General features: G+C 39.9%; 1 protein-coding gene and 1 long non-coding RNA gene across 5 annotated transcripts; one reads left to right on the forward strand and one right to left on the reverse strand.

Moving 5' to 3' along the window:
• LOC122828368 lies at window positions 1-11,531 on the forward strand. The gene is made up of 4 exons (XR_006370216.1): window positions 1-781; window positions 925-1,000; window positions 2,563-2,674; window positions 11,356-11,531. It is a non-coding gene; the product is annotated as an uncharacterized LOC122828368 (long non-coding RNA).
• On the reverse strand, window positions 5,802-25,566 carry cdca2 (cell division cycle associated 2). Of its 4 annotated transcripts, none has more exons than XM_044111860.1 (14): window positions 25,245-25,566; window positions 24,762-24,945; window positions 23,198-23,334; window positions 21,497-21,656; window positions 20,969-21,114; window positions 14,912-15,032; window positions 14,348-14,628; window positions 13,799-13,841; window positions 13,632-13,706; window positions 12,900-13,018; window positions 11,849-11,899; window positions 11,538-11,606; window positions 7,267-7,441; window positions 5,802-7,124 (listed from the first exon to the last, which is right to left on the reverse strand). In XM_044111860.1, exons 1-14 carry the CDS (start codon window positions 25,251-25,253, stop codon window positions 6,307-6,309), a joined length of 2,388 nt encoding a protein of 795 aa, XP_043967795.1. In that variant the 5' UTR covers window positions 25,254-25,566; the 3' UTR covers window positions 5,802-6,306. The 4 variants fall into 4 exon arrangements, with proteins under 4 accessions (XP_043967795.1, XP_043967794.1, XP_043967796.1 ...); XM_044111859.1 differs by having other exon boundaries at window positions 11,538-11,609; window positions 25,245-25,565; XM_044111861.1 differs by having other exon boundaries at window positions 11,538-11,609; window positions 24,762-25,000; window positions 25,245-25,565.
• Window positions 25,567-26,960: the final 1,394 nt, after the last annotated feature.

Raw genomic sequence — 26,960 nt, forward strand, 5'->3', positions numbered from 1 at the left:
TATGAGCAATGCAGACTTCTGATTGCAGCTGTGCTCTGTGTTTCACGGCAAATGACATACAGGTGTCGCTCATTTCGCGCCTCGCCTCCACTCTTGTGGAAACAGAATCAGCAGCGGCCGCCGTGACAGGATGTGAATTTCCCGCTCCGAGGTCATCGCTCCGCGCAACTCGACTTAACCCCGCTTCTGGCAGTCGGCACTGCTTCTCCCCCGAGGCTGTGAGTCCTTCACTGACCCAAAGAATCCCAGAACAACAAACCCTTCTTCTTTTTTCTTTCTTTTTTTTTCTTACTGCAAGCGGGGGGCCTGGAAGTCATCACTGATACTGGCAACAGTCAAGAGAGCTTGGAGGTCATCAATAACGACTCCATTTACTTAACACCGACCCAAACACCTGCTCATTCATCACGGCTGACACGCGTCAGCCTGGTTCATTTCTCACACGGGAGCCGGTCAGCCGGCGCAAGATCTCGATCGGGTCACCTCCGGGGATTGGTTCTCTGCAGGCAGAGCCGAGTTTAAAGCCACTTGGCTCGCGGTTCTTCTCGCGTGTTGGCTGCGTTTCAACGCGGCAGTGCGTCGATGGGTCGAGCGTTCCCGCACGGCGGTCGGATTGCGCCTCGTCACCGATTCCCCGCGTGGTCTGACGAGCCAAATTCAGCGCCTTTTTATTTTTGACGTTACAAGCAGGGGCGGCACAAATATTTTTTGGGGCATGTGCTCAAGTGGATGAAAGGGGGCACCTTGTGAGGAGTGTAGAATCACCAGCTGCCTTAGCAGGGTGAGATTTAGCACCAACGTCTGGGAGTCTGGTTGTGCAGATTTTTAAAGACAGAAATGTTACGCTGGGCCGCACTACATGGTAAAAACATAAAAAGAAAAAAAATACATTTTGGAATGATACTATTTTTTTTTTGTCCACAGGTTCTCTAGCACCACCTACTGTCCATCTGTGCCCGTCCCTGATTGGAAGTACTCTGGCTTGTACCACGCACAAACGGTAATAAGATGGAAAATAAATGTCTTCTATTATAATTGGACAAATACCAATATGGTAAAAAAAAAAGAAAAAAGACTAACATCTGCCGATGTTAATGCCAATGTGTTTCCATTATGATCTTCTACGCTCTACAGAGCTCCTTGCAGTCAAATTTTGATTTGCTTCAAAAACAGGGTTCAGTTTGGAAAATAGTATTAACTTAGACTTTAAGAATCACATTTACAAATGTGAAAATGCTAAACAATACTGACCAACTCCGAGCCCAAATAATTTTTTGGAAAAGAAAAAAGAAAGGTTGGAGTCAACACAGCATCACGAGGAGCAAGAAACACAGTGAAACATGGCGATGGCGGTATAATGCTGTGGTGGGGCTTTTCCTCAGTGATGTGAGAGGAATGGAGGACGGAGGGTTGGAGAAAACTCGCCCACATTTACAAAAGACTGGATGTTCGCCTTCCAGCAGGAAAACGATCTCAATGGTTTAGTCAAAGCACAGCCACACGTTTGAACGGCCCAATCAGACCTGGACGGCACTGAGAATCTGTCATGACTGTGATAATTGGTATTCACAAAGGTTTTATGCGCCGTCTGGTATAGAAGAAGCTATTGGTCATAGAAGGACGTTTTTGCTATTGTGGCTCTGCACACACACACACACACACACACACGCACACACACATGCCACACTTTTCAGCCACTTCGCCATGATCCACTATTCTGTGTTGGTATATTATAAATAAACTTTAAATTACTATAAACTGCTTTCATTGTGGTTAATATAGAAATGATTGCACTCATCCTGTAGAGATTTCAGTTTGTGAAGTGGAATGTACTGAACCATAAGTAAAAAACCTTGGTGTTAAAAAAAAAAACTGTTTAGTGTAAAAGGAACCGTTAAATTGGAGGCAGGGTCAGGTGTGTGTGTGTGTGTGGGTGTGTGTGTGTGCGTGTGTGTGTGTCAAGAACAGAAGAGAGGAGAAACAACTGAAGTGGGATTTTCTTAACTGGACATTTAGATCCAGCAGCAAACATGTAATTACGCTCCAGTCGGTTTCACTGTGGTAAGTAAAAATCAATACATGTTGAAGAGGAATCATAGTAACCAGCTGCTCGGCTGCATTTACCCAAGCAACTTTTAGGGACACATTAATTACTTCACTACCCTGTATTTTTTTTTTTACTTTGACTTGAGTAATTTTATCATGAAGTATTGCTGCTCTTACTTGAGTAGTGAAGTTCCTGAGTAACTTCAGTGAATGAAGAACGAGCTTGTTCTAACCAAGACGAACACCCACATGTTTTGTTAAATATGTTAAGAAATTGATTTTGGGGGTGTGGGGGAGGATCTATTATTTTCATTTGGGTCAGTAAAATACCAAAGTTTCCACATAACTCTATACGCTGATCTGCCCGATGACGTCGTTTTTAAACATTAAACGATTGATGGTTTTGAGGACACGTTTACTTGAGTATATATTTTTTGGGTACACCACCCATCCTTTATATTCAGAAATTGCATGTTTTGGAGGTTATTGTTATTGTTGTTGTTTTTCCCTCCCCAGATCAACATTGAAACACAGCAAATCTGTATCGTTTAGCCAGCAGCTCCGTCTGGTTTTGTCGTCCAGAGTGAGACGTTGAGACATGTCCAAACACTCGTGGAGAATTGTGCAGGTATGCTTCTCTGATCTGTTCTGCCTCTGCTCAACACGCGGCGCTTCCCCTCTATTTACAGAGAGTTCAGTAAAGAACTCGGTTGCTACGTCTTCACGGTGTAATGTGGCTGGGTTGTGTGTTCTGGGGTTTCCTCCTATGCAGAGGAATGTAAATAATCCGTTTTGTGGGAGGTTTGATGTGCTAAAATTGCTTTTGGAGGTCCATACTTTTACACAACCAAATTTTCCGCAGATTTCATTTTAAAGCGATTAATGGACAATATCTGAGCAGACGGCTGAACAGACAATGAAGTAAAGTCCATGCTTTCTTTTTGCTTTGTTTTCGTTTTGTCAACTTTTTCATATTGGAAGCGCGTTTCCAACAGCTTTGGACTTCAATAAAAGTTTCAAACAAATCACTCAATTATTGACAACAAAAAAAGAGTCGTCACCTGCATCAAAATGTGCAACTTGAGCACAAAGACAAGCTGGAAGATGAGCCACAGCTTGATCCTCAAACATCAGTTTGATTTAAGCATTCTTGAGGTTTAATATCATTATAACTCTGCATCATCGGTACAAATTATGAAGCGACCCAACCACTAGCTGGTGGGGGAGGTGCTCATTAACAAGAAATATGTTAATACAGTGTAACATATGCTCTGCTTTTAATACTACTGATGCTGCTTTCAGTGACAAGTGGGAAATTAGCATTTTGAGCATTGTTCCTAAGCTGTGGGACTATTTGTTCACTCAGTTGCTCACAAAGCGGTGAAAATAAGTACAAAATTTGCACAAAAATAAAACCAACTTTCAAGTTTATTCGATTGAACATTAAATACCTTGTCATTACAGTGAATTTTAATATACCTTAGGTTGAACAGGATGTATGGTTCTAAATAAAAGAAACATGCAAATTGGAAACTTCTCAATTTTCCTCAGCTTTTCTAACCACAGACTTTTTATCTGACAGGATCACACTATTACTTTATGAGTGGGATTTTGTGATTTATTTTTTTCCTCCCACAAAAATCTAAAAAGTGTGGCATAACTCTGCTACTCCTAAATGAAATTCACCGAGGGATGGTGTGTTCAGGTGATGTGCAGCATTAGTTAAGACGCAACATAATGGGAATAATAAATTCAGATTTGGCCTAATCCGGCTAGAGCGCGTGGTACTTGTGACAGTGCAGTGACAATAAAGTTGAATTCTATTCTATTCTTCAAAAGTTTTATAGTAAAAAAAAAAAAAAAGAAGAAAAACTAAGTTGATATACCACTTGAAGATACGCAGAGAATATTTGATTGGGTGCAACAGCAACAACCAACAAAAAGGGAAAAGTTCAGAGAACTGCGCTGCAGTTATTGGGGTTATATTGTCTTTGCTGCAGCGGTAGCGGCAGCTGTCCGGAGCGGGTCTAAACCAATCACAGCTGTGCTCACTGTCACAGACACTCACTGTGACAGCAAAGCAAAGAGTGGAGCTCGAGGGTCTCTTGTTCGCTGCGCCGCCTTTGTTTCGGCGCCCTCCTGTTCGTCTTTCACTCCATAGGAGAGTGGCGTTGAGCTTAGAGAAATACCCTCTTAGCATCCATAATAGAGGCTCACCGCAACGAGCTCAGAAAGGCCAGACAACTTAAGACCATTCAGTTACTAATTAACTAATTGAAACGGGTCTCTAAATGAGGAGGCTCGTGTAACTTGTGCTTAAAATGAGGCGGAAAATCAAGCGTACAGTGTGTAAAACGGCGCGGGGCCGCCCCAAATTTGTCAATTGCTCTCTTATCCCGGAGCCTATAAAGAGCCGATTTATAGTCGGCTTTTATATTTCGATTTCTCCCTGAAACAGTTAGATGGTGAGCCGCCCCCAACCCTCCCTTCAAACCCCCACGAGGTCAATCCCATGAAGTTGTAAAGTGAGATGTAACCCACATTCACGAGGGCCCCGGCGTTCAGGAAGGCCGGGAGAGGAGGTAGAGAAGAACAGAGAGGGAGAGATTCAGTGGGAAGAAATAGACTCCATTTTTTTGTAAGTCCTCCTCTCCAGCTGTCACCCCACTCTCCATCCCATGGGGGGTTGCCAAGGTGACAGGAGGCCACATGTCTTGGGGGCGTCGTTTTTGGTCAAAGGACCCCATTGTTCTGGTGTTAAGCCGTCTTCACTATGCCCGTCTGCCAGGGAGAGGGGGCTTCACACTGCTTCCACACACAGACGCACACACTCCCTCTCCCGCGCTCTCAGACGGACAACACACACCCACTTGTATGAGACATGCAGCAGTTTGCTTGTAGACTCAAACACTAGAAAAGTTTCGTTAAATTTCAAAGTTAAAAATGACTGAAACCTCGGGGCGTCGTGTGGCAACCCGGTCTACAGAGACTATCGACATCGAAGCGGCCACAAAGTTCGCCTCCAGTCGTCGGTTCCTTTTGCCGCAGGTCTTTCCCCTTTACCTGTGGATTACTGTAAAATAAAGGCCACTAGAGGCAAAAAGAGAGAGATTCAAACACGAGGCCAACAAATGTTAAAGCTTTTTATATACTTTAAGTGAAACAGTTATTCCGCATCAATTTGACATAAATTCAGCACCTGAGACGTATGTAGCGCACATTTTACAGTGGTTTAAGTTGGGGAGCAACTCATCAAAATGTCCACAAGATGGCAGTGTTGCTACACTGCATCCACATACCATACATTACAGCTCACGATCGTGTCCATCCGTCTTCCAGTGGAGGGACAGAAGGGACCTTGGCACACACACACACACACACACACACTTACTCCGCGGAGGCAGAAACCTCCAGTGTCCTTCAGCCAAGTGACTGACTTGATGTAAAGGGAGGTAGTCAATTACCCAATGATGGATAGATTACAGTCATGCATCATTCGGGAGGATGTGGGGGAAGCCAATTTCCCAATGTGAACTGAATTTGAAACTCAATTTGTTACTGCTCCCTCTGTTCTTCTCAGATAGATGGATCGGGAAAGCGGCGAGCAGCTGATTTGAATCTATAACTGGCGGACGGTCGGCGAGGTTACGGGTCAATACGTCTCCAGTCGTTTGGCCAGTTTGAAAATGGAAATCTGAACAGTCATTTACGCAGCAGTTGGTTCGGCTAAAGAGGAAGAGGTCTGAGGCTGTAAGTGAGAGGAAAAACTGCTTTACTGGAACTGGATGTGAACACACAGATGGAGAAAGAAGCAGCTGGACTGTTTTACATATGGACACTTTCTGGTTCAAGAACAAAAGATGATTTACAAAAAAAAAAAAGCAGTTTCACATTTGACCAAAACAGTTTAAAAGAAATAAAATCACAGATCCCACATATTAGCAGTAAAGCCATCTTTATCTGTCCACATAGTTGGTATTGACTAGAAGATGCTTGATCCAGTGACTTCAGAGTGGGACAGTGGGGGGCTGAAGATGCACTGTGATTACCAGCTGAGTGGGTGATATTGATCAGGAAGCGGTCAGCAGAGATCATTGGGCTCTTAGTGTATTGACCGACTTTGTTACTCGAGGGAAACTGAAGTCAGATCAAATAATTCACAAGGAACAAAACTGTCGATGCTTTCTAACTAATGTACAACAATCAGTCTTCTTAGAGAAATCGACTTGATTCAAGACAAACGGATCGGAGTCGTAGAAATTATGACTTCCCTGGTGTCGGTTGGCTCGATGAGGAGTCCTGTGTCTCCTCGGGGAGAGCCGGTTGGACAGGCAGCGCCGCGCTGAGCCGCCTGTGGCGAGTCCTTCTGCGAGTCTCTTTAATTGTCTCGGGGGAGATGTGAGGCACCCAGGTGAGACCGGTGCTGATGTGCTCGGAGTTAGCCTGGTTCCTCAGGCTGCGGCGTACCGTGCGCTGCCCTCTGGTGGCGACAGGTTTGAACACGTCCTCAAAATTAAAATCACCCTGCCAAGGTGGGAGGTCCACATTGGGTCCCCCTTCCTCCTCCTGATTCCCATTCCCCTGGCAGTCAGGTTGGTGCTCCCCTGGCTGATGTGGTTCCAGCAGGGCTGAGCTCCTTCTGCCTCGTTTAGCTTGTTTTTTTGCCGGTTCTGCTTTGCTGGAGTCTTCATCTAAAGGAGCGTAGCTGGAAGTTGGTGTCAACATACTTGTGTCGTATTCTGTTTTGCTTGAGTCGGTGCAGAGAATATCAGCAAAGGGCTCCTCAGGGTCGGCTTCACGCTGCTCACCAAGAGTGAGCATCGACAGAGTTCCCTGTGAAACGTCAACTTCTAATTGCTGCTCTGTGATTTCCTCCAGAAGCACCTCGCAGTCAGCAACACTGACCTTTCTCTTCTTCCGTCCTCTCTTGGCTGTGATCCTCGGCTGCCTGTTGTCCCTCCTTGGGCTACAGCTAGGAAGGCTGACAGATTTGATGGAAAAGTTTCCCTCTGTGCAATCCTCTCTATGTAAAGTAACATTTGGCATTTGAAGGTTGATGATATATCCTTGATGTGTGGCTGTTTAGAGGGAAAAATAGGGAAAATCTTAGCACTTTGTTTCACTTCTTCCTTTTCTGCAAGATTTCTCGGACTCTCCTGAACCAAAAATACACAAACACAATCAGTTACTGCAGCTAAAGATGGATATAGCAGATTCTACCTGTGGGGCTCTCAAAGGCCTGCTGTCCGGCTGAAGGCCGCTGGATGAAGGACAGCCTCTCTGTGATGGGACTCAGGTTGGGGTTCTTGGATGCATACATTCGTGAGCCGTACAGAGAGTAATCTACATCCTTATTCCAGCGGCAGGCGGCTGAGGGGGCCACCTGTACATAGGCCTGTCACGATAACAAATTTTACAGAGCGATTAATTGTCTCAAAAATTATTGCGATAAACTATATTGTATATTGTTTGAAGACCTTTTTACATTTGTTTAATGAAAATGACATAATAATACATGCGATTTCCAACTTTATTTTCAAAAGAACACTTAACACTGGAACTGATAAAATAAACAAAACAACCAAAAACAAAAATAAAATGGATTCTCTGTCTCCATTAACAAAAATGTACTTGAATAAAAACACCAAAGTGTAAATAAATACTGCATTCAACCAAAAGAGTGCAGATTATAAAGTCTGTTTACCATGTTGCCCTTCAGTAATCATTAGATTTAAATAGAGAAGATGGAACATCGACTACCTGATGCAATAGTTCACACTACATGTTAGTTCACACCTACATTTTCCCCTTACGACAATCTTAGAACATTGATCGTACTAAGATTGTCGCTTGTGATCATCCTGTAGTGTGTGGTGTGTTACGGTAGATCCTCGTCGATCTAAATCAGGGGTTTTGGGATCGTTACCGCAGCCTGTTGAATGTGACAGGTAGCCAATCAGAAAGCACGGATTCCCTCTGTGCTTTCTGAGGGGAAATTACAGAGGGGAATCCCAAACAGCTGACACAGCGCAACCCGAAGTCCAGGGACATTGGAGATGATATGTGGAAACAACATTAATGTTTATAAAACATTTCATGCAAAGAATATAGAAATGACGAGGGGAGGAGTTGGAGCAAAATCGCTACGTTGATGAACCCGGTAACTTTTCAGCTGTTCTTCGTTAACGTGACATAAATAGGTTATAATGGTTTTCATTCAGTCAGGACGTTACGCTGACACTAGAGCCACATGCGTTGCAGGTAGATTGTAGTAAAGCATTGATTAATGCCTGGTTTTAAAATGTGTTCACTGGACTTGTAGCCATTATTTTGTCCCAATTGTTGGACACCACACGGCACGATGGAACCCGATGGAACTGTTATACCTAGGATTTCTGTCGGCTAATGTTTGGTCTCTCAGGTTTTGAAAATGGCCCGACAATCGACCGACAGCTCTAGGACCGTGTTGCGTGCACTGGACATTACACTAAGGAAATGAGGAAGGGAGGGTCAGTGGAGAGCAGCGGAGTTGAGCCTTTTTTCATTCAGTGTCATCAACAGAAAGAGAAAAAGGCTGGAAGAGACGATAAAGCCGATAATTAAAATGATGTCGATAGTTAATAAGCTATAAGCTCCTTTTCAAACTGTTTTCTTGGTCTTGTGTTGGTATTGATGCATAGTAGTCTCTTTAGTATGAGACTCTAAACACAGCCACCTACTGACAAACTGGAGTAAGTTAACAAAAAATAATTCCATACATTCAGCCAGAAATGATAAATATCTGAGGTACTTCTAATGGCAGAATTGGGTCATTCTAGATATATTGTTGTGTCTCTATCTAGTTTTTTTTTTGTTCTTTAGCTGTACTGAATAATTGTTGTAGAATTAATAATTTATCAATACAACAAAGTTTTCTTCGTGCATCAAACAGGTAGATCAATTCAACATTTGTTAATATGATAATAGTAATAGAGCCAAAGAGATCACTTAAATCCATTTAAACAAGAACAAACTTATTTGACATGTTCATGTTAATTTTAGGAGGACAATGGATTTTAGAATCCAACTCTGTGTATAAATGACTTTAAGTTTTTTAAGCATTTTCCAGCAGCATAAGCTGAATGAACAGATACTCCATTGAATTTTATCCATTCATTTAAGAAATTTAGGCCAAGATTCAGAACCAAAACTTTAACTTGGAAGTTTCCACGGACATCTTACTTTATCTTCTATATTGCTACATGAAGTATTAAATGTAGCAATTTATATTCTTCCTAAAGTTCTGTTCTATAGTTGATTAGATGTATATTTTATACTTTGAAATGCAGTCAGACTCTAGGTTAAAAAAAAAAAAAAAAAGAAACTCATCACAAAACGATTAATTACTTGCACAACCATGTTCCTGTCATAAAAGCCACAGCTGCCCAGACACTACCTGCCATTTCAAAACCAGTAGAAAGAGCAGATAGTGGATCAACATAGAGGATTGGGGCTGGATTCTTTTTGTCCGTACAGGGTTGGTCGACTGTTTCCACGGTAACATTCAAGCGCTTTTCAAGGTAGGTTTTCAGACTTTTTCAGCATCACACTTTGGAGATGGAAAACCATTCAAATGAACTAAAAAAGATAAGTTTGAATTCCCTATTATATGCTATTATTTATCAGTTATTAATAATGTCTTGTAACAGTATTCAGCAGTCTAAAGCAGGGACGAGGTAAACTAAAGTATAACATAATTTTATGTCTCATAAAATGTTGGTATTAATCGGATTACACTTCAGACAGCGAGAGGAAAAAAACAGTGTCTCTTTTTGTTAGGTGTGTAAAAATATATGGTCTCAACTGCAATAATGCTTTCCAAATTTAGGCTTTTAATTTTGGACTTCTCACAGAATTCAAGCACTTTACAATCCTCAGAAGCACCTAACTGAAATTCAAGCATTTGTATGCTGTGACGAGTGTCATGCAAAGAAAGAAACCTTGCACGTGTCTAATTTTTGACTTTATGAGGGTTAAGGTTGCCATGCTTTCTTTACTCGTTTGACTGAGAAGAAGACTTTCAAATTTGTTGGAAAATTGAAAGGATAGGAGAAAAAACGAAAAGTTCTTCAAGATTAGCTGAGATTCCTGCACTGAGAGGATTTACTTTAAGTTGGAAACTTCAAGTAAGTTTCCAACTTACTAAATTGACATTGTGACATCACGTAGCAGCGTGACGTCACTCTCGCAACATCCCACCACGCAGCTCCCTGCTGGAGGACAAAAACCGTTTGTTGACGATGACACCATTGGTTTTACTGTCAGGTTGTCAACATAAGACAATAAATCTTAAACGTACAGGTGACAAATAAAAGAAAAAGGGACGCAGTGCTTTGCTTCTAATTATCATCACTGTAACAACTAGATAACAAGGTCAGGAAAAAGTTAATTAAAAAAAAGAAAACAATAGCGAGGGAGAGGGAAGCAGCTACGCTAGCTTGACTTTGACAACCTTAACATGTGTGTGATGCAGAATTCAGTGTGTGTTGGTAATGTTTAAAAAAAAAAAGAAAGGTTATCCACACAGACTTTCAGACAGATCATCAGTGGAGCAGGTGTTTAAATGAGCTGATCAACCACAGTTGAGTTCAGGCCATCATTTATTAACTGCAAAACAAACATTAAGCCTGAAAATGTAATGCTGTAACAGACTGAAGGTTCTGTTCTTTGTTTGGGAAATGCTTGCATTTTTTTAGAGTTTAATACAACAAAAAACAAATACCAGGGGAGCTGTTGTCAGCTGCTATGGCAACAGGTCTGCGTGTAGCGTCAAGGACACGGGGAGTGAGAAAAAAGGAGGAATACAAGTAATTTTGAGTTATTCTTCAACAGTTTTTCTGTGTTATTTTTCCCTTTGCTGGATTTCTGGATTTAAATGTGTCTCAACATGCAACAGAGCTCAATTCAGTGCTGTTGAATGTAATAACCTGGAAAATGTAACCAGTGTTTTTGGTACAGTAACCTCCAGTAAGTTTGGCTTTCCTGTGCAGTCACTAGTTTTAGCGACATATTAAAAGATGTTTCAATATGGGCAAAAAACAAATGTAACAAAGATCAACCTGACAAGGGTAGGATGTAGTTTGCTAGGGATTTGTATTTTTAAATCTAGCACACCAGCAAGACCCTCCTTCGTTTTGAACTCATTTCTTGCTACGCAAAGGTAGTAAAAAACAAAAATACTAAAAATGTTGTGGCGCTCCCAGTATAGTTTTAATTTGACATTTTTGTCCCTCATGTCAATTGTTTGGATACCTCCGCTCTACATTACAGATCTACGCTGATCTATGCTGGGCTATACAGAGATAAATACACATTTAGGAGCGATACATCTCTCTCCTAAACTCGAGCAAAGTAAGTTGGAGTGAGATGGCGCACACATCAAGTCTATGTCTGGCCTCCGGCGCTGTGTGTGCAGAATCCTCAGAGAAGAAGAATGTAACAAGCAGACCCACCTTCATCTTCCTGCAGGCCGACTTGGCAGCGGATCGCGTCGACCTCTTCAGGGGTTCGCCGTCCTCTGGCTGCTGGAGGAACAGACAGTTGGCCTGAGGATACATCATATGCACTGTGTGTCTGCCCCGCTCTTCCACACACCGAGTGGAAGTTTTAGAGTGTGATTAGGTTCATATCCAGGAGGAATTAAGCAGTAGATTAGATGGGAGCGGGCAACGACCCCTGAATTATTAAAAAGTTGATCTTATTTGGCAACTGAAGAGTTCTACAAGTAAGAATCGGGGAGAAACAGTGAGCGGTGGAAGCAGACCTTTCTCTTTCGCTTGCTGGGCCGCGGCTCGCTTTCAGACGACTCCTTGTTCTGTGGAGGAACAGGTTCACACGTTTACAGACTAATTAAAGGCTTTGCTGCTTTGTGTTAGAAAAAGCCGAAACATCTATTGTAAGAGGACCAACTTTATCCAAATAAAAAATTTTAATGCAAGTAAGGTTTTATGTGTTGGTGCACTTAATAGAAATCTGATTTCTCCAGTATTTTCTCAGCTGCAGATCCCTGATCGGGGATGATGGAGGGAAAATTGGCAGCTTCTTGTGACTGACTGATGCCATCTTTTTTTAAAATATATATAACTACACAGTTTTTATGTTGAAATTTTGCCATTACTGTGCAGTATTTTTGTTCTTTATATTCTGTCTTTGTGTGAGTCTACTTGTTGTTGCCTGTCACTTTGCTGTTGCACAGAAATTTCCCCATAGTGGGACAAGAAAGGAAATGTCTTTTCTATTCTGGTTTTTACTGAACATGTCAACAGCAGGGGATCTGCAGGCTTCAGCATGTCAAATGTAAGACTTTTTAATTCCACTTTTAATTAAATTTAAGCTAGAAAAAACAAAAAAAAAACTGTAAATATGGCACACAAAAATGCTAGTTAGCAAAGGTGCATTAGCAGCTCGATACCAGTAGCCTTGACTGCCTCAAGTCACAGAGGACAATTAAGATGTCTGCACTTAAACTTTCACCTGAGAGAGAAGTCCCACAATGAAGAAAAAAGCTGCATAAAGGACTAAATAATCCTGTAACGACCAAATTTAAGACCTGTAATTAACGTATTTAAGGCCAACCTACATTTTTAAATGGCCTTAATTGTCAATAAATGGATTTAAGACTTCCTGAAATCAGCAGACAACTGAACATGCCTGCTGAAAGTGAAAATGTTAAAGTAGAACCATTTATAAGATACGGAACAAATTTGGACTTTGTTTTGGGTATCCCTAGCTGAATTAAACATTTACAGTTCAACCAATCAGATAAAAGCAACGACTTCACCAGATCTTGACATTGAGTCAGGATGGAGTCACACCTTTGCTCTTCTGTTTGTGGACTGGATCGGAGTCAAACTTTCAGCGTCGCCATCAAGCTGCTTCTCCTCGGCCGCTGACTGATCCGTCTGAGAGGTCTGGTCCGGTTCCGAGTCGGATTCTGAGGCAAACGGGCGAAAACAAGAAACAACTGGCCTTCAGCTGTGGTTGATACTGTTTCTAATTTCATGGACGGTTACGATAACAGTCTGCCCACAGATATTGCACAGCTCACGTAACCGCCAATACCTTTAATACGCGGGAAAGATGGTGGTGATGAATAAGAGCAGCAGCCACGCATGGAAAATACTTTCATATTTCAAATACGAACAAGTCAAAACGTTCCACCAACTACTTGCTTATCAACTTCTGTCAACGCTGAAAATAAATGGCATAAATAAATGAACACAAGCCACCTGAAGACGATTCTGACCAATAAAAATAAGCTGAAGGGCATCAAAATGCTCTGTATGCACTTTAAGTTAGAAGTGAACAACAGGAGGCAGGAGCTCTGAGGTAACGTAGCAAAGAGAAAGCATCAAATAGGATTATGTCAAGGGGAAAAAGGAAACTAGTCACGCTTCAAACTGGAATAATAACCTAATAAAACATATGATCTGTTTGTTTCCATGCAGCCGCTACTTAAGAGAAGCAACTTAAACATGAGTGTCAAATCCTCCCATTTAATTATTGTGGCTGAGATGAAAATGTGGAGAGTATGAGAAGCAGTTTACCTCGCAGATGCTGAGAGAGCGACTCCTCGTGGAAAGCCATGTTTAAATTTAACGGCTGAGCATTAAAAGGACAATCTAAAAATGCAAAGACAAGAAAAATCAAACATGGTTATCACAGACAGCCGGACGAAAACAAGAACATCAACATCAGAGGAGTTCTACTCGACCTGCTTCACTCGACTCCATCTCCTCCACGGACGGGAAAACAATCTAAGAGAAAAAACAAAAGTGAATATTTGTTTAGCTGTAGGCTTTAATACAACAAACTTCACAAATCTTAAGCGATTTTAAGAATTTAGTTGTTAGTGAGGTCACCGTTATGGCATCAAACAAACACTACCTTGGTGTGTCACGGTAAGCTTTATTGGACAATAAACTGTCCCAGAAATGATTGCAATCAACGATAATATTGTTGTTTTGAGACCAAACAAAACAGCCAAAATCAGCCGTAATTTCATAACTGCTCATGAAAAAGAAAATCAACTTCACATGAGTTCGAAATGCCAATCGATTCAGGAAAGGATGATTTCGGCATGTTTTAGGTAGTTTTTACCACATTAATTACCGGTATAATAACCTTGGGTTGTACCGAGTGTCAAAGGTTCACCTGCTTTTCTACGATCGTAAAGGAGAGCGTTTCTGCAACGACTGTCGCCCGAATGAAAATGAATGATTTTAATTTACTGCTCATTTAGACAGGTTAACACCACACACACCTTTCTGTCCTCGTCATCCTCTCCCTCCTGCGCCACTCTGTGTTTGCGAGGCATTGAGAAAGTGGGAGAAGCACCGAACCCAGCGAGGCCGAGAAGCTCCAGCTGGTCTTCTGAGTCGCTCCTCTGCGGCGTCTTCAGCACCGAGCGCGGCTGCAGGCCCCCGCCGGGAGTGGCCGCTCGCGCCGGGGTGCCCCCCTTCTTTAACGGAGTGCTGGGGGGCAAGTTCTTATCAAAGAACTCGGGAGATAAAGGGCCCCCGAAGCGCACCTGCTTCTTCTTCACTGCAGGCGAAGAAGAAGCAAAGCAGCGAAAGCTTAAATTTACAAACATTGCTGCCATTTTTATTTCTGCATAAGCACTTGTGTACAGCTGAATCTATCATTTACTATTAATTGTGTGGAAACAAGTCAGGTTTTACAGCTTGGTACATGACAATGGAGCCCTGCAGACAAGGCTAGAGTAAAAAAAAAAAAAAAAAAGAGCTGCACTGAGCATTAAATCTCAAACGCTAGACCAAAACAAGATCAAAGGCCAGCTTCCCTCAGTGTGTGTGTGTGTGTTTACCTGGGGGTTTCATCTCCAGCAGAGTAGGAAGAGAGGGGATGTGGAGGGGATGGGAGTCTGAAACGGCTGAGGGGTCGTCAGAGGGAGGTCGGCCTGGGCTCTGGTGTTTACAGGAAGCATCCTGTTAGCAGGGAAAGTGAGGGATACTCAGTGAATCTGGGCTGCAGTCGAAAGGACAGCATGCTGCTGCTGAATGGGAGTCTGTTTCAGGATAAAATGGTTTTATTTAGGGCCACCAGGGGGCGCCTCAGAACGCCAGAGGCAAGATGAGGGGGAAAAAAGTGAATTCAATTCAATTCGGTTTATTTCTACAGCGCCAGCTCACAACGAATGTCGTATCGAGCCACTTGACAAGAAAAATGATTTCAGTTCAATAATACATACATTACAATTTATCCTAGTTAAAAATATGATTACAGGCGTGCTGTGGTGGCGTAGGGGATACCGTGACCCACATTTGGAGGCCTTCAGTCCTCAATGCGGCGGTCGCGGGTTCGATTCCCGGACCCGGCCGACATTTACTGCATGTCTTCCCCCTTTACTGTCAGCCTACATTTGAATAAGGGACACTAGAGCCCACAAAAGACCCCTTGGAGGGCAAAAAAATAAATATGATTATATACTTTTTTTTAAAACAAAACTATATATATATATAAAATCAAATTTGGTTTGTGGCCACCATTTTGATAATCAACAGAAAAATGGGTTGTGAGGGAGGAGGGGAGACAGGCAGCAAAGGGAGAAATATATATAAATATATAAAAAAATATTATAAAATAAGCTAAAAATAATCTATTAGAATGTTAGTTGCTGTGCTCGACTCTCTGATTGGCTGCCAGTCAAATTTATCAAGCTCCTTTGGTGAACCCAGCTAGTTAGCGTAGCAAGCACAAAATGAGCAAGTTTCTGACAAGAAAAAAAAAAGTATGAGGCAGCAATTATGCTAAATGTAATAATTATACAATAGTGAATAAAAGTGAGAAAATAAAAACACTAAAGGTTGATGGTTTGTTGCATGTCTGTGCGTATTTGACACAGTACCACGCTGGTTTGAACACAGATGTAATCCCTTTGCTAATTCATTGACAAACTTTGCTTTATATTTACTCAGATTATCTTTTGATAAAACAGCCGTTTGACGATATTCTGAGACATTTAAATGTGACAAAAAGAATCTGTCTGTAAAGTATTGAGCAAAAAGGCTAATTTTATCACTCATCGCTTTGGATTTTCCTGTGAAATCAGTGTTTTATAAACACTTCACAAAAGAAAGGAGATGATAGGTATTTTGTATTTCTACAATTCAATAAAGGTAAGCATGTTAATGTTTTTTCATAAAGAAAAAGGCTCCTTTCGACAGTCAGAATGTGAGGTATTCAAAGGTACACACTTCAAACTGATTCATAGCTACATTGTCTGCTGGCTGAGTCACTTACACACCACCATCTGAATGAAAGATGAGTGGGGAACTTGCCTAACAAATCCATGTTTTGCTTGGTGCAGTGGATTCAATACCACATATTTGAAGTTTTATTTTCAGAGCGCTGCCAAAGGTAAATTGTCAGCAAGTAAGAGTTTCCTCTAACGATAGAGCGGTAAAGACGTGACTCCTCACTAAGTAAGCGGAAAAAAAAATAATAATTGGCTGACGCAACAAAAGCCTGCAAGCAAAAGCATTCATGTTTCTATCACAGCAGACTCATTTCTTAAAAGAAATGTGTCTCTGCAAATAAAGTGTCTCTGCAATATGGTGTCGACACTAGAGGGAGTCACGTTTCAATCGTTCCGTTCCTTTTGCAGATCATCCATTCCAGACCCGTTTGGAACATCGGTTTTCCTCTCTGGCTGCCAAATGCTTTCACACCCCGATGTGGGATAAGATAAACATTTGCTTATATACCACGAGCCCAAACTTTCTGTACCCCAACACCAGTACGTGAGTTTGAATTGACCATGTAATTGCGCAAATCCGAATTACGAAAACAGATTTTGAAAAAACTCGTGTTTTGCAATATAAAGTTTGTGTGTCAGGATGGATGAACTTTTCGCATCATAAGTCATGTGATCAACAATTGGATTTTACTACTGGCAGAAACCACAAAGACGACAACAGGAAGTGGTAGGAGGACGACGGTACGGCTTAAAGTAACTTATCGCATGAACAGACTTAATTGGATTCTTATTTACTGGAAACACCGCAGAAATGTGTCTTTTTTTTGCAATAGCAGGATACTGATGACGTTTTGAATGTGTTTGGAATGGAAACAGCTAGTGATTTCTTTAAAAAGAAGAAAAGTTTATCTTGATCTCAAAAATTGAGATAAGAGATGCAGAGATAGCTCATATGCATCTCTTAGATAGCTCAAAAAACAACTCCATCTTCTTTAACTGATGGCTCCTTTTCTTTTTAGTGTGGCGATAATGGGCTTGAAGTGATTTCTATCAGGATGGTATCACTGTAAATGTTAAAGAAGCACTTCTTACTGATTTTAATCTGCCCACTTCCCATTTATTCCTCTTATTTTCAGATTAGACACTTTCATTTAATCTCTCTTCTGTTGTTTCCCCCCCTTTTCTTGGGTAAAGGAGCCGTGGAATTGGACTGTCTGATGAGTGAACCGCTTTTCAAAACAAAACTTATCAAGAATACTTTGTGGTTTAATAGACAGTTGTCATGGTTCATCCTGCAATCTGAGTCACATGCTCTACTTTAACAATAATTTCAGAAAATTTGGATTGGATTTTTCATTATTTTCTTTTCACAATGTTAAAAGTTTTAAGAACACAGATTGTTATGGATCCTGTAATTGCCATCTTTGGAGGCTCATATTCTCAATATCAAACAACCTCTCAGCAACTCTCTTTTGCCCCCCCATCTGTTATTGCTTCTGTTGCTATGGCAACCACTTAAACCACCATCCATCTCTGTGCCTGAAGGATTGTCAAGTTGCTCTTTAAAATTGCAAAAAATTTATTATTATGCAAAACAGCAATTCTGATAGATTTTTCATAAATGGCAACCATTTATCGAATTCATTAATTCTTTCAGGATCTCTGTGGTGTTATGTTATGTTGCATAGAGTAACTTATTTTCCTCTAGGTTCTTTTCTTAGTATGAGACTTTGGTTGCTCAGGGAACAAAGGAAGAAAGGAAAAGAAAGAGAAGATGGAGAAATAAAAAGAGAGAAAGAGAAAAGAAAAGAGAAATTAAAATTCAATTAACATACCTTTGAGATGTCTTACTTTTTGACTTTTTGGAGGAAGAAAGAAAAAGAGCAGGTCTATTTAACATGGCTTTGAGGTGTTTTTTCTCTTGTCTTTACACAATATAAATAAATGGATTTGTAATCAAAAGTAAATCAGAATAAAACAAAGAGAAAAAAAAAGCTTTAAGAGACGATAAATCCAATAAAATCCCTTCAGATCAACTCTTTCATCGACAATAATACAACTCAAAACCAACCATTTGAGACTTCAGTGTAAACTAATAAACCAAAAGACTGATCAAAAACAGAACAGATTCAGACGAACCTGATGAGCTGACAGATAAACACCAAACTTTCATCAGCAAATCCTCAGAGTTTCACCTTTAAACTTGTTCGTGGGCAGTCACTGCTATTCTGTGTACAAGTTGTAAATGTGAGACAGTCACAGCAGCTCCACCACCACATATGATCGACATCCAGTCTGGAAACCTGAATGCACACAAACAGCTCAGTGACTGGGACTCACTGAGCTCTGAACACAAGACATCCAGCTGCAAAGTGGCCATAGAAATGATGAGAGCACTTGGACCTTTTCATCTCAGATTAAAGCAGGAACAGGAAGGCAGGAGAGAGGAGGGAAAAAAACCACTTAGAGTCACAGAGCTGACATGGCAATATTTCTAAATATGGAGTACTCTTTCTGGTTCCCTGTACGACTTCACAGCTGAGCGCTTTATAGAAAGACATCGCTTGATCTTATTCTATAAAAGCAAGGCTCTGAAGTAGAGCAGCAGTGTAAAGGTCTCTGTAGTCACACCTGCTGCGTAGATGTAGCTAAATCAGATTTTAATAAGTGTTTTGCTCCTTGCTGGAGGGTTTTTAAGGTGTGCTTAAAAACCCTGAGGGATCAGGCCTATAAATACTTATCCTTTTACATTTACCTTTCTGCTCTTTGGTTGAATTATTACAGCTTGGTTAAACCTGATGCACATGCCACCGTGCAGAGTGAAAGGAGTCTACGCGTTAAAAGTGTTTGCAGTTCCAGAGATGACGCTACGCAAAGGCTGACTGGCACATAACATAAAGAACAGAGCATGAAAGAGACCAATAATCGCAGACTGGAGATGAGAAGAAGAAAAAAACCCAAAACAACTGCAGCAACAGGCATCTCCTTTGACTTTCCACTGCAGATGAAAGTAAAAGCACAAATAACGGCTTTAAACCGAGCAGAAGCAAAGTAAGGCTTGCAGGACTGTTGGTGAAATTGCCGTCGAGTGGCACCAACGAGCCAAGGCAGATCAGACACTTAAAGCCCTGGAACGAGGCAGACAAGGTAACATGTTGCTACTGTCAGGCCTCCTCACCTACGACAGTCGATTCTCGCTGCGACAGCAATGTCATCCAAACACTGCTGTCTACTTATTGAGAGATGAAGATGTAAATGTTCCAGATGGATGTTATTGTTTCTGCTTAAAGATTAAGAAAAACAAAAAGTACAGTTTGTGCTTTCTAGTGGATTTAAGGTGTTTTCTGAAATACAGGAAGTCACACAATTACACTTATACCTACTAACCTGCAGCTGTGAGAGGAGAAATTCACACAGAATCTAAAATGAATCCACACACAGGAATGATATCCTGAGAATAAACACACCGGCAGAAATCGAACTGTTTTGGAACTGGGTATTATTGCCGTTTTTATCATTAGTTACATGATGGACGTTTACAATCAGCCAAAATTAAAAAAAAACTAAATCTAAACATATTTTATAATATAGCTGGATGCAGTTATTGTGAGAAGCTTTCCTTCGTTTGCTTTTTAAGAGATTAATGTTGGTAAAATAGATGAGTTAAAATGTGTTAATGAAAGTTTAAATATCTATTGTGAATTGCTGTTGCTCCAAATGTTTCATGCTGGATCCATCATTACATCTTGCTGTCCTAACAGACTGGGCACTCTGTTAATGAATCAATCTGTAATTATTACTTTGATATAGTCTCAAAGTATATTGCAATAAAAAAAATGGGAACCAAACATTTTGAAAAGCTTGATAAAACGACTAACTGCATAGCAGCAGAAATTCCTGCGGTGTTGGCTTGGAAAAGTTCAAATGGACCTGATAAAATTAAATTTAGTTTAAAAGGCATAGAAATAAGTAGGTTATTATATATTATATGTGTTTTACAGGGCTAAAACTACAAGTTAATACAAGAAAGTAAAGAGAAAATTTCTATAAATGTAAGTTTATTCTGTGAGAACATTAGAGATGTGATGTATTTAAAAAGTGACCTTTAAAGTGAATCTTTTTTCCCCTTCAAACAGTTTGGAGTAATAATGTAAATGGGACTTTTAGATGGAAATCACATTAACAATTTAATGTTTTCAATCAAGTTATATTTTGAGACATTATTTTACAAAACGACTGAACTGCGCTAGTTGTTTTTTTTCTTTTAACGCAAACTTGATCTGTTTTCCTAAAGTTTCTTCCTTCATGGAGAAGAAGTTAATTACCAGTCGTCATAAAATAAAACTTTCTGTTTGAACTCCAGGCTGTTAGAAAAAAAAAAAAATTCAAATCCTCCCCTCAAAAAAAAAACACCCAAATTCAAATATCCCCAAAACGTTGTCACTGATTTCAACATTTGCTTGTGTATGACCTATTTTGATTAAAGAGGTTTTATTTTTGTAAAACCAGGCTTTTCTATTTAATAACTGGACGATACCTCTGGCAAAGAATCAGCCAATCAGCTTGTTGTTTTTTTTTGTCACCAATAGCTTTCATTTAAAAAGGATGTTGCTTTCATGTAAACAAACTGCAGTTATGCAAGTGTGTGTGTGAGAAAATGTGTACCTCCTGTTCCTTTAAACTAGAGTGATGACCAGAGATATTCCTCTCTCTAATCTCCACGCTGCAGCCGTCCAGGGGGGCCGGCCGCCTGGGTTTGCTGCCTGTAGCTGGTGGGTTGTTCTCTTTCTCTTCGCTACGGCCGAGCCCATCTGACAAGTTGAAAGATAAACAAAACAATATATATTCACAAAGTGGATAAATTACATAAACACAGAAAACGAAAAGGAACCTGGGGGACAAAATGAAACCGTTTTATCAAAACGACTTTAAAAGTCCTCAATTAGAAGAAAGGTAGATAAGTCTCACTTGTAAAGTGGCCTATTTACAAAGCTTGACCGAGCTCAGCAGAAACGACTGACTGTAAATGTCAGAGTGAGGCTTATGCAGTGTGGGATGTTAATCCGAAGCTTTTGAACTGTGTCTCCAGAAGACATTAGATAGAGAAAAGAAAAAGAAAATAAAATCTTCCTGGCGTGGATCACCACAGAGAAACGAAAACTTCTAATCCTGCGGTGACGCGGGCCGTCTCACCAGACGGATGTTCTCTGGCAGAGATGTGTCCTGCGGCGTCGCCGCCCGGTGTCGGATCGCAGCCGTCGCTCTCCGCCACGTCCATCAGGATCTGGAAGGAGGCCATCTTCTGCCTCAGCGTGGAGGCGACCCGGGGGACGACGGGGCTATTTCTGACGGCCTGGGGGTTGACATGGCAAAAAAAATATATTAAATAATCAGAAAATAAACACATCTACTCAGGGATGCAGCTTGGCAGCTCATAAACTTTTGAAATTACCAAAGTGGTAATGCTGAGAGGGAGCACATCTATCACTCACACACAACACTGGTTTGCTTAAAGAGAGTCACTTGAATATGTTTATTTCCTCGCAGACAGCGGCACCGCGAGTTAAATGCAATTAGAAAAACGTCTCACTTCACTTTGGTGACTCACCCCGTGCAGACTGGAGGACTGGTGGCTTCCAGAGAGAAAAAAGCTCCAGAGTGTTGACAGAAACTTTTTTAAACTCTTTTTCAGCATAATTCACTTCTCCTCTGTCATATAGAAAAGTCATGTTTCCAAACAGTCGCAGTGGAGAAGCTAAATGACTCAAATGCTAACTTTTTCTTAATCATCAGCACATCAGAGCAGATGTGCAAATGTCATTGGCTGATGGTTTCTGGTCTCCACCTCTTGTCCCTGATTGGCTACATTCAGCTTGTTTTTTGGGGGGGTTTTTGGAGGCAGAGCGAAAAGATTCTAATTTAAGTTTTCATCTAAACCAATTTGTCAAAATACCTTTCAGTAAAGCGCACAAGAATTAAAATATTGTGTCTCTCCAGAAAGCCCTTCTCTAGAAATATATATTCATTTTAGAAAGTAGAAATTATTATATTGATTAATTTCACATGGTGTGAAATATGTCGAGATTTACAGAGACTTAATAATTCATTTTATTTGTTATTTCTGTTGTTGTGTTTATTTATTCTTGGATATTTAGAATGTCTTCCAGTCCTAGTGTTAAATGTTCATTAGAATTTAAAGTTTATTGATCTTTGATCATTTGTTCCTGCATTATTATGTCATTTCCATTATATTACTTGAAAATGGTCTCAAAACAACAAATTTATGGCAGTAACTTCTGGGACGATTTATCGTCCAACAAAATTTGTTATTGTGACAAAACTCAATGTTGCTTTACTCGTGTCAAACCACTGAACCAGACATGTCTGAAGAGTTTATCTGGGCTAAAGACAAAAACAGCTGGACATTAGTTGTACCAAAGTCTTCTTTTTAGATAAAAGTCAATTTGTATTTCAGACACAGAATCAAATTCAAAATATTGAACTTTTACATATTATTGTGATTATTTTAGGTGTAGCTGGCTATGTATTGGCTGCTCCTTAGAGGCATTTTAAACAGAAACTCAAAGGTTTCTGGGATCAAAGCCGGTTGGGACTACAGTGTCGTGTTCACATACTGCCACTAAAACATGGCGATAACTGCAAAACTGACCCAACTGCAAATTTATAGACACAAACCAACCTTGTGTCCATGTTCTGGGACTAAAAAGAAGAAAACCTCCCTCAGTAATTCAGACAATCAATCATCAGCTACGCTCTCAGAAACGTCCATCTTCTATGTGACTTAAAGGTTCATCCAGCAACAGGGAATGAAGTAACCCTGCGGCGTTTATCTAACTGCTGCTCAGTTGTCAGACTGTGCAGCATCTCGCCCACCTCTGGGGTGTGTGAGGCGGGCGGGGTCTTTGTCCTCTGCTGGGCCCTGAAGCGGATGAGGGAATTCGTCTCCGGCGAGCCCCGGGCGCCGACGCTGGATTTCCGCCGGGCCTTTAACTGTGCGAGGCGGGATTTGTCTGGAGGCGGAGGAGAGAGCGGTGACACTCAGCTGGTGTCAGAAGGAACATTACACAAATTCTCTTTTCACATTGACGACCCATCCTCGTACAAGTCACAATGGTTATGTTTATCTCACGCAGGCTACATAAACCATAAGAGGGATGGATCCGGCGACACCGTTGGCTCCCGGATCATTTTGCGATATTGGTTTGTTCAAAAGCAGGACACATTAGTTTATCATATTGTTTAGCATTTACCATGAAAATTTTTTATTGATCGACATCTTGGTTAATTTCAATTAATGATGTTAAGTAAAAAACAAACAAAACTGATAGTGTGATATTTACTATCTTCTCCACTATTTGTTCCACGAGAGTCTCAAGAAATATGAGCAAATTTGAAAATATGATTAAATTAAGTGCCTGTGTGCAGATTTGATGATATAAATAACAGCTCTTTAGGTTAGCAGCGTCCTGAAGATGCCTATTTCACATGTGAATGTTTTTCAATAGAAGTTCAATAAGCTGGAATATTTCTGAAAAACCCATTTATTTTAAAAACTTTATCACTAAGTGAAACATAATATTGATCAATTGCACACAAATGGATGTTTGAAAGCTGGTCAAACATCTGTTAACGATGACCATTTCCTACTTAAACTTAACAAAACATGACATTTACTGTTAGAATTTTACATTAGATCAATAATAATAATAAAATATTAAAAACAGTAATGGAGGATTAATGAAACGTGCGTTTAAGACCTGCTTAGATTAATTTATTTTTTTAAGGTACTTTTAATCCAACAAACGATACTCATGGGGATGTATATTATTATTTATTAAATATGACTGTACAGTGTTAGGTTTTCCTCTGTTTTATCCTGCAGGCAAAGATTCACTTTGGGTGAGATGTTCAAAGCTTAGAATGTCGTTTCAGAAATTACAATTTGAAGACGCTCAAATTAAAAGGTGGTAGAGTATAAATGCACACCACACTTTTCAGATTTTTATTTTTGGTTAAAAAAATATAGATTGTAATCAACTCCACAATTACAAGTTGTTTTGTGTTGAGGTTTTTTTTCTACTGTAATAATATACAGAAAACTGTGTAACGCTTCTGCAATTTACTGTATGTAACTACTGATGAGGCTCTGCTGTTAAAATGCATTTATAAACGCATTTTATAAACGCAGTTGCTGCAGTGAGCTGGATGTGATGTGCTGCTTCACATCTGAGTGACACATTTTTAACCGAGGCGGCTCATGTGGAGCGGAGTTTCTAAAATTAGGTTTTAGACACCCAATTATATGCTGCCAGGGATAAAAATAAAGGACATCCTGCTAAAACTCTCATTTCTGCGATGATAATAAGAAATAATATGGCTTGGATCACGTGTGGATTATACACGACCCTCGTAGTCAACAACAGATCGGGCTTCTTACCTTTACAGCTTGATGAGGATGGAATAAAACTCTCCACAGAGATGCCAAACTGACGTGGTGTGAGCTCAGAAAAGTTTAATGGAGTTGAGATTTCATTCATAACAGCAGGAGCATCTTCCTGTGCCGGAGACATGTTCTCCTGATCCCCCACTGGGACTTTAGTGACTGCCTGGTATGTAGACATCTGTGTTGACAAAATGTTGGCGCATCACATGAGGAGCTATTGGGCTCAATAGCTTCTAAAAAAGCAGACGAAACTTATTTTTTATATATATATTTTTTTAACAAAACATGGTTCTAGAGTAACAAATACGTAACATTCATTACAGGCAAATAAAAATACATAATACTACTGAAAACGTATGATGTGCAGCTAAGCGTTTGTAGCCGGAAAAAACTCCAATAGCAAAGCTATTTGGCAGTGCTATCTAGTTTTGACACCTTGAACTGTAACAAGTCATTAACAGCAAGTGAAACTCTTACCTTAAGCATTCAACTTAAAACCTATGTAAAATGTCCTAAATGTATAAACATATACGGTCGAAAAAACTAACAAATATTCTTAAAAAATTTGTGTAGCAACAAGGCATTCAAAACACCCTCCACGGTTGAACTAAGCGCCACTGATAGATCACTCCGCGGAGCAGCTAATACAATTTTTAAACAGTACACTGAAAACCGGATAAAGTATGCTTTACTACATCCTCGGGTAACGTAATTACAGCTCGGAAATAAGCCTACACTAAAGAATACCGATAACATGCAAATTGTGCAATAGTCATTGGAACTATTTTTTCATTTGCTTAACGGCTTGAACACGTCCTGATTGCATCAAAATACAAACTGACCAATAGAAACGAATAGTTCCGTACCACGTGATCATATCCAACCAGTAAGACCTTTGCCTTCATTTTGTCATGTGCAGTCAGCTCAAAATTTTCAGCGTGGTGTGTTTAAAAGTAATTGAATTACCTATTTTCTACAGTTACGATATAATAATAATAATAATAATAATAATAATAATAATAATAATAATAATAATAATAATAATAATAATAATAATAATAATAATATTACTACTACTACTACTAATAATAATAATAATAATAATAATAATAATAATAATAATAATAAACTTTATCACGAAGGCGACAAATTTAATTATATTGACCCCAGAGCTCCCTCTGCTGGTGGCTGTAATTAGAGGTTCCTGTTTCTCTTTTTTCTTTATTGGTAAAACAGAGAAATACAAGATTTGCGTTTAAATGAAATCTAAGACGAATATTTAATAGAGATATGTTGAATCACCTTCGGATAAGTTTATAAAAAAAAATTTAAAAGGTATTTGAGAAAACTTTATTGTACATCTTTAAATGAGAAATTTATGGATAAACATATTTTTAAAGATGGGTCAAAAGACTCAGAATCTATGGAGAGTGAATAATTAATAAACTGGCTCATTAAAAAAAAAGTTTTCTAAGTTACCTGTTGTAATTTGGCACTCTTCACTTCATAAAACTCACTGGAGCAGCAGTTTCTACTCCATATCAAATATATTGGACTGTTTCTTGCTAGTGATAGCCTACATAATATCAATAGCATGTCAGCTAGTTTTAGCTGTTTAGAGTATTTTACCTTATAAACTGCTTTGAAAGCTAAGCTGTAAGCTCTACATGTTCTGCATTGATTTCTATTAGTGTTGAGTGAAATTTTTGCATTGTCTGAAAGTTTTCACTCCCTTACAACAGTTATTCTGTATAGTTATTCTATACATTTATACATTTTTGCAGGCTTTTGCTTTCTTCTGTCGTTTCTTCACATTTCTTACATTTATGCAAACCTTCTGCAGCCAACTTAAAATGCTTCTGCAATATTCACCAAAACAAATTTCAGCTTACAGTATTCACTCTGCATTTTACCAGAAAATGTATTTTTTTTCCCAGTTGAAACTGTGTTGCATTCTCCTTGGTATTGTTGCTCACATGTCACAGGTCAAAGCACAGAAAGCTAGCGACGAGCAGAATTAGTATTTTGTAAACTTTACAAATACCATGCGGTTTTCCGCCTGTCTTTTAGTCACATTATGTGCGATTTCATTCCAAATAAAAGCAGTTTGGGTTTCTGTCAGCCAGTATTTTGCTTTTGACTTGTGTAAAACAAACTACAGAATTTTAAGGGCAACTACAATTTCATTATGTG

This window comes from Gambusia affinis, linkage group LG03, assembly GCF_019740435.1.
Source record: "Gambusia affinis linkage group LG03, SWU_Gaff_1.0, whole genome shotgun sequence".
Lineage (NCBI taxonomy): Eukaryota > Metazoa > Chordata > Actinopteri > Cyprinodontiformes > Poeciliidae > Gambusia > Gambusia affinis.